This window comes from Erigeron canadensis, chromosome 5, assembly GCF_010389155.1.
Source record: "Erigeron canadensis isolate Cc75 chromosome 5, C_canadensis_v1, whole genome shotgun sequence".
NCBI lineage: Eukaryota > Viridiplantae > Streptophyta > Magnoliopsida > Asterales > Asteraceae > Erigeron > Erigeron canadensis.
This window is the reverse complement of record NC_057765.1, coordinates 23,405,953-23,414,377: the sequence shown is the minus strand read 5'-3', so window position 1 is coordinate 23,414,377 and position 8,425 is coordinate 23,405,953. Positions and strand designations below refer to the sequence as shown.

Here is an 8,425-nt window from a genome sequence, read left to right as displayed (position 1 = left end):
TATGCTTGGGCCTACCAAATGGATAGAGATCTACAAGTTGGTCAAAGACAAGAAAACTCCAACTTATGATTCTCTGATCAAAATGGCTGGAGATGAAATTAAGCAGAAAAAAAAAATGGAGCAAAAGTACAAAGTTACAGACTCTCTGCTCAGAAAGGAAAGACATCCATATCCTTCTCTTCCTCCTCAGCAACCAAGTGGTGTCAAGAGGACAGCTTCTGGTCAAGTTGCTTCTCAACTCCCTTCAATGCTCAGAATTGTGCAAAAGTCTGACATTGAAGAAAAACCTTCGCCGAATCTCAGAATGCCTTCCAGAGTTCTCTTTTTGGAAGGAATGTATGATGAAAAGCTGGGAGGATTCTGCTTCTTAAATGTTCATGGCCATTAGCTCTTTTTCAGAACAAGCAAAATGGCCATCGCTCCCTCTGGCTTTCTTGAAAAAATAAGAAAGTATTGTATCAGGACCTCCAACAATCATGAATTCATCAAGCTAATAGATCAAGAGCTGATGAGGCCTGAGAGACAGCAAGACAAAGCCTTCATTGAAGCAAAGCAAGAATGTCAATGGGAGTGAACAAGACTTGTATCTTTTATCTTCAAGTCATCTCTCAGCAAGGAACTTCTTCAGCGATATCTTTTATCTTCAAGTCTAAAGGATAAGTTCAATGACTCACCGTCCAGTTTTTGTAAGTCAAAAATAAGCGGGAACTGAAGATAAAAGGACTGGTCCCCAAGGACACATGTTGATCAAGAAGGATGAAGACATGTGACCTTGTACCAAGAATGGTACCTTGGTATTTTTCTCTCATACTCGATTTGGAAACAAACAAAGAGGTGGGAGAGAGACCTACGTACAAATCTGAGATATCCACCAATAGATGGTTGACAACATTCTAGATGTCAACATCTGTTGGGTTGTCATGTAATGCCTTCTCTGCCTATATAAGTGTGAGTCCCAACTATTACTAGAGGATTACTAAAGACACCTCTATGTCGATGGTGAGTTTTCTTTGCAACACGTTCACAAAACTGAACGTGACCAGATGCGGTGAACAGTGTATCAGGTTAACTGGAGATTACTTATTTAGGTGACAATGTAAATAAGTAAATACAATGCAATAAAGTAAAGTATAAGAAATGTAAATTGGTGATACAATATGTATTTTTCAAGTGTATTTTATTTATTGATTATAAACAAAATACAAGGTTGTTGCGGAACCATAATAATATACGAATGTAAGTATCCTAACAACCTATGAAATACAATTGATCTATACTTGGAAATTCTCCTAAACAATCGAAACACTTAAAGTTGTGAAATGTTCCTTTTAGCGATTGAGAGAATATTGAACAAGTTCACCAAGAATATTGAAAGTATGTGTTTGCAAAGTTGTTTTCTTGCTTGTGCAAGGACCTCTATTTATAGTCGAAGGTTGAGCATTGAGATCTCAAATTCGACGTACAAATATGGTTGACAGCACACAAAAGTATTAGTAAATAATTCTTTGTGTGTGCTAAATAAAGTAAGACAAAAGGTTACTTTATTCAACCATTTTACATCATTGTACTTTTATCCACAGACAAGTTTATTATACGGGTAAAAGGATGTAAAGTAAAAGGTTCTCCTCGTAATTAGTGTAAAGCTTTGTAAGAGCATTTACACTGAAGGTCTCCAGTTCATTGATCAGGTAGAATGACAACTGGGTTTCGCTGCTATTGTCATTCTCTTTCTTCCATTTGGTGTTTTCGACTTCAACTAGAATGTCTTTGGATGTGTTCATTAGATCTCCAGCTGGAGAAAGTCTTCAGTTGCATAAACTGTACATTGCAACTGGACTTCGAATATTTCGGACAATTCTTCTGCTCTCCAGGTGCAACCGGAGAGGCTCAAGTTTTCAGCAAAACTGGACCTAACAATAAGGCATCACTTGACCTAGCCAATAGTTTATTGGTCTTTGCTTTTTCTTATACTTAGAGTTTTTCTCTTTGTAATATTGTTAAGTTTTTGGTGTGTCGAAAAACGTAACAATCTTTTCTTTTCTTCTTTATTATTGTAAAACCAACCGAGACATGTATTCACTGTTTAGTTTATAATACATATAACTAAACTTTCTTTACTTTCTTGTTCTTGTTTTAAGTAGTTTACATTAGTTGTTAATTACATAATCGTGCAAACGTTGAGATTTTCATTAAGGTTTTTTTTTTTTTAAAAAAAAACCTGACAATTATTTATTTTAATGTTCGTGTTTGTCAAAAGTAAACCGATCATATATTTGATGTTTAATCAATACCGTATATAATTGGATGGAGATTCCCTTAAATTACTTTTAATTGGATGGGTCAAGTTAGAAGTATCTTGGGCTCTTGGCCTTTAGATGAAATCAAAGAGCAAGATTTAAAGATGATTTTTGAATATTGATTCCTGATTTCTATTCAAAGGTCCAAATTTTCAACTTCACTCGAGTTGAGGAATTAACTTGAAAAAATCATCACCCTGTATTCATGACTGAACTTGTCTAAACTTCCTTTTACACTTCATTTAAGTATAACATTAGTTGTTGAATTGAGTTGTGCAAACTTTTGGATTCACAAATATTATAGTCATAATCTTTTGTAATATTCAAAGTAACATTGGTGTAGTCAATTTTTATTAATAAAAATAAAATTGTTATGATCACAATTGTCAAAATCGTATTGAAAATTGGGCGTAGCAAGATTAAAATATTAAACCAACCATAATTCCTTTCTATACTTAAAGTATTAAATTGTTTATTAAATTAGCATGTCGATCTCTATTACTTTTCCATTTTATTGTTGGTAAATTTACTTGGGATAACAATTAGAATATAGTGTGCATCTAATTTCAATAACCGCTTCAAATCCTTGATTAATGGTGTATCTTTCTATGGTTACATTGGTGTTCTTGTTTATGGGTGGTGAAAAATAAGTACGTGAAAATAAGATTAATGGGGATCCTTTATAGTAGAGACCATATAATGTGTTTTGAGTTTTCGATCGTGACTTAGATTGAAGAGAATTAATCATTGTTAAGTGGGTGAACGGCGAGTTAGGTGTGTCTCGTTTAGCAAAAGAAACATGTAAGTCGTCAAGGTAGAAAGGTTAAGAAACATGTAAATCGTCAAAGTACATTACAGAATTACATAAAAACTTAAAGAATTACCTACATTAATAGAAATGGAAATTATAGTTTTGAAAGGAAATGTTTAGAAACCAATGGTTATACAATAAAGACACGCTTAATTAATTAGTCACTTGATTGATCGGCAAGGTAACTTCTATAACGCAAACAAGTGATACAACCGTGTACACACAATACAAAGGTCGAAAAAATTATGAACAAAAAAACAAATGCTAACCATTGTATAAATTTCCACTTATCGGATCCAGAAGTGTAACGCATTTGAAAATCGGTCTTATTTTGAACAACATTACCAGTGTTGCAGTTAACTTCCACAAAAACTCTAGACACCAAATGAAATTTTTTGTGCTCAATCGACTTAAACTTCACTCTAGCATCCAAATCCACTAACAAAAGTGCCACTTTTGCCGGTTCCTTGAGCTGCTTAGCCACGGAAAAAATGTCTTGAACCACCACAAAGTCTCTAACATGTTTAACCTTACGAAATCCTTGATAAAACCCTTGAATGTTGTATCTCCCTATGGTTACGTTGTTGGTCTTGTTTATGGATGGTGGGAAGTAAGTGAAGGTGAGATTAAGAGGATCTTTATAGTAGAGACCGTATAAAATGTTTGGGTTTTTGATTGTGAGGTTGAAGTGAATCATGGTTGTGGTTGTGTTGGTGAGTGTTTTGTTTAGCAACGAAACATGTAAATCGTTGAGGTAGAAAGCCGGGCGGTCTCGGCCTATGGAAAGGACTGCGAAAACAAATGGTGCAATACTAAATAAGGTTCCTATGATATGAGCAATTATAAGGGCGTTGCAATAACAACAGCACTTTGCTAAATTATTCGCCATTATTATTTAGGCTGTACGTGTTCTTTAGTTTTTTTTTTTTTGAAAAAATACTTATTAATAAGAGATAAAGGAGCTAAAATTAAATTCGTGTTCTTGAGATTTGTTTGAGAAAGATGAATGAAATGGATGTAAAAGACGTGTGACATATATTAATATATATATAGGGGAACTGGAAGAGAATGTGGGTGTGGTTGTTTTCTATTGTTTTTCTTTTGGTTTTAAAATTGATCATATACGCGTGACGAGAGATGAGAAAATAAAATGTTCTTTTAGAAAACTGTGTTCATTCTTTTAAGATTAAATAAATATTAAAACAAGACTCTTTGCCATTCGTAGGAGGTAATAGTTGTTGTTTGCGGTTTTCATTTTCATCGCAACTTCCTTACTAGAGCATCAAGTATCGTTTCAACATCTAGAAACCATCCAGAATATTTCTAAAATGTCACTTTAATTTTCATCATTTCAATCAGTTTTAAGGCATTATGGATGCAAAACAATACATAACTTAATTTCTACACAACTTGTTTTTATATTACTTAGTTTTTATTTTTGTTATTTGATGTTATCAAGTAGATTGATGAATAGATTCCCCTATATACACATATATACTGTAATGTATGCTAATTGTGTAGTGAACCTTTAGGTGAAATAAGGAAAGTAGGTATTTGAGAGAATGTAGGTATTAATACATGTATTGAATTAGTGCAAAAAGGTTAAGTTTCATTACATGTGGGAGGTTTATATAGGCATATAAATTGCACTTAAACCCCCTCCATAATTTACACATAAGTACATTGTGAATTACATGATAAACCCTTATCTAAAACATAATAAACTCAAAGGACAACACAATTATTTGATTACAAAACTTGCACTACAAAATATAAAGCTAACAATCTCTCCCTTAGTGCAGTTTTATGATTGATCACTGTTGAGCTTTCTTCTTTTTCCTTTGACGTCTATTTCTCGTCTTTGTTAATGATTCAGGTTTGTCATGAAGGAACGTTTGGTCCTCAAATGCTCTCTTCTCGTACTTGTGTTTAGCCTCCTTCCAGTATTTCCTGGGTACAAAATGATACTTAGGGTCTTCAGGGCGATTAGGTGGTTCAATGATGTTGTCGGCAAAGTTAACTGGTGGCATATTATGGAACCCTTGCACATTATTCGGTGAATATCTGACCCATGACCCTTCTGGAACATGAATGACCCCCTTTTATACCTTTGGAAGTCTGGCAACTATGATTTGTCGTGATCTTTCTCTATGTGAGTCCCTCGATAGCTATAGATCGCTCTCGAGATCGTCTATTGTTATGCCGTGAGTGCGGAATCCTCACGAGATAACTAGTTTGATTAGTTATCGTGTATATCGCTAATTATCAAGTAAATAATCAGCCGTATGATGCTATATTCGTTTCTATAAGCTATAGAACGAATTTAGTCACCTGGTGTATGTGTATGTTGAATGTGATACCTCATTTTAGGGTATTCATTCGTATATATATGTTTCAGATCGAAACTGGGCTTGCTGGGCTTTGTTCTTACGAACTTAGCAGCCCAACCCATGTAACGAAGTTAATCTTCGTTTGTACCAAACGAGGTTTATCTTCGTTTGCCTCTAACGAAGATATTCCTTATCTTCGTTAGATGTAAGACTTGGTTATATTCCTAAATGTTTCATCAACAAGGAATCCTAACACATATTATGTTTGTACTTGTATAACACACAACAAACATCATACATAACATATATATAACACCAAAACATGTAATCGATCATTACCAAAACATAAAGTCCATAATCTATCAATTACATATATATAGATACGACATAAAGTAACATAATGTCTTAATCTAAAAGTCAGATTAAATCTAAGTTGCTGTTGTCACATCAACGTGCATCAACACTTTATTTTCCAGCCTTGACTTGATTTTACTTATCACCTTTAACAGTCTTTTCTTTTCTTTTTCAAACTCTTCGAACTCAAGGAGACTTTCAAACACAGTTAAGCATTGCAAAAGAGTACCATCAGAGTACTTTGCGAGTTCATCGAGTCGAACAAACACCTTATGTCCTTGATCACTTTCAAACACAAAGCCCCATGGGTTATCGAACACTGCACCATTGCAGGAATTTTCTATGTTAATTCCTCTGATCCTCTGATTTGGTACGGGGAGATTGACTCTCTTTCTTTTCTTTTCAATGGCTAATTGGAAGTCTTTTTGAGTCTGGCTAAGGATGAGACTATCCATTTATCTCTTAACAGCGTAATAAGCCTCTTGATTCTCTGGATCGGGCTGAATAAGCTTTCGGGCAAAATGATGAAGGAGAAAGATAAGATCATCAGCAGAAAGAAGATTGAATCTGGCTTCTCCAAACATGTATTGACGTCCATCCTCACGTCGAACTATCAACCAGATTAGTCCAGGAGGTCTAGCATACCCAGGGTCACGCCATTCTTTGAAGTGAATACTGACAATATCAACTATCTTTAACTTGAACTGTTTCTTCCATTCCTTATTAGCTTTGTAACTTTTGGCAATGGCAAGATCTTTCAAGTATTTTGCCCTATGATGCTCAAGATCATATGCCCTTCGAGCCCTTAACTCATCAATATCAATCTTTATCAATTCTTCCCTTTCTAAGAATATTTGAGGAGCCTTTTCTTCAAGAAACTTAGTTAATCTGAATAGTTGAGGAGGAATGGCAAGATAGTTGATTGTAATTCTCTTATTTGGACGAAAACCTCCCTCATTGATTTGAACTGGTGGGAATCTAGTGTGATCTTGAAAACGAGGATAATTAAGGTGGTGAATGAGATGGTCAAAGTTTAGAAGATTTAGTGAAGGTTTAGGTTGAGGAACTTTAGGGTAGTTATCGAAGCTTGAGGGAGGAAGATCATCATTGTCAGAAGAATCGTTTTCATCATTTGGATCAACATCATTGCCTCCAATAACAAAAGTATCATCATCTTGGAATTCATCATTTACATCTTCAATAATAACAGAGGGATCAAGATTGAACCCTCGAGATTGAGCATCATCTCTTATAGCTGAGCCAAGTATAATCTCCGTATCCGCACTTGCTCCAATTATTGATTCAACAACATTAACAACCTCAGTGTTATTAACATTTTCATCCATTTGTTCATCATCATGAGGGGCATCTCTTGTTTGTGCTTCATCTCCACCAACTTCGTTGCTTCCAATAATTTCTGTTTCAGCACTAGCCCTTACTTCAGTCGTCGCATCTTCTCTGTTCTCCCCCTCGTGCTGATCCTGATCATCAGGGTCATCACGTCTACGATGGACGACGGCTGGCTCTCTGCAAGTTTCTTCTAATTCAGCAATCCTTTTTAGTGCTGCCTCAAGTTGAGCGTCAGCAAGAAACTTTTCTTGTTCGGCGTGTTGTTTCTGAAGCAAAAGTTGATGTTGATGGTCAAATCGAGCCTGAAGAGTTGCAAGAATAGCTTTGTCGAAAGCATCGGCTTGATCATCGAGGGAAATGAGAGCTGCATATAAATCACCATAAATGGCGTTGACATTGGAGCGAAGAGATTGAGAACGGTGAGGAAATGAGTTTTGGGGATGTTGGCTATGATTGGAGGAGGATGCGGGAGGTGATGAGTGTGGTGGTGATGTTTGAGGATTGGTATGAGGAAGGAGTCCAGCAGCTTCAAGATCCATAAAGAGTTGTCGTTCTTCTGGATTAGTTTTAAGTCTAATGCCATCTGGATTGAGAGGAGGGCTAGAAGTTGATGATGATGATGGAGATGTGACAGGGGCTTTTCCTTTATCAATAGGAGGGCGGAGCACTGCGGTTGGTGGCGGTTGAGATGAAAGGACAGGAATGGCCGACATAGATGTCGTTTGCACACATGTAGGCTCCGTTGGATTTACAGTGTGGCCTGAATGGTGTTGGCCTCCAGGGCTTCTCAATGATTTATGAAGCAAACGCTCTACATTGGTTGTTTCAGAACTAATTGGCTCAACACAAGTGTCGGGCTCAATGTTCCGGATGGTGGGACTGTCGGGTTCTCCAAGATTGCCCGTTGTGCTGGGAATTGTATCCTCAGCGCCTGTCATATTAACATGAGCAGGACTTCCAGACACTCCTTGAGAAGGTGGAATCACCGACTCTCGGTCTGTTGATGCAACATCCAAAGGATGTGCGTGCTCAGACACATGTGACCTAGGAGATCTAGACTCAATTGTGTGAGGAAATAAAAGTGGGAGAGAGGCAAGAGTCTCCGCTGCTTCAATATCAACATCCTCCGAGCGAGGAATTGATAGTGGATGTGGTTGGTGCCTGTGCAGAAATGAAACTGGATCCTGTAAAGAGAATCCAGAGTGGCGAGAAGGTGAATTATGCAAGGGTGGGGAGTCCTCGGCTTCTATCCTAGTGATGGCATCCCGGCTAGTTGTTTTAAC

At 36.5% G+C, this 8,425-nt stretch overlaps 1 protein-coding gene across 1 annotated transcript; it reads right to left on the bottom strand.

Moving 5' to 3' along the window:
- Window positions 1-3,177: 3,177 nt before the first annotated feature.
- LOC122601366 (protein NDR1-like) lies at window positions 3,178-3,997 on the bottom strand. The gene is made up of 2 exons (XM_043774131.1): window positions 3,378-3,997; window positions 3,178-3,181 (listed from the first exon to the last, which is right to left on the bottom strand). Exons 1-2 carry the CDS (start codon window positions 3,995-3,997, stop codon window positions 3,178-3,180), a joined length of 624 nt encoding a protein of 207 aa, XP_043630066.1.
- Between the last annotated feature and the right edge of the window lie 4,428 nt (window positions 3,998-8,425).

Coding starts and splice junctions, on each gene's coding strand:
- LOC122601366 (XM_043774131.1), bottom strand. CDS start 3,997: ATGGCGAATAATTTAGCAAAGTGCTGTTGTTATTGCAACGCCCTTATA.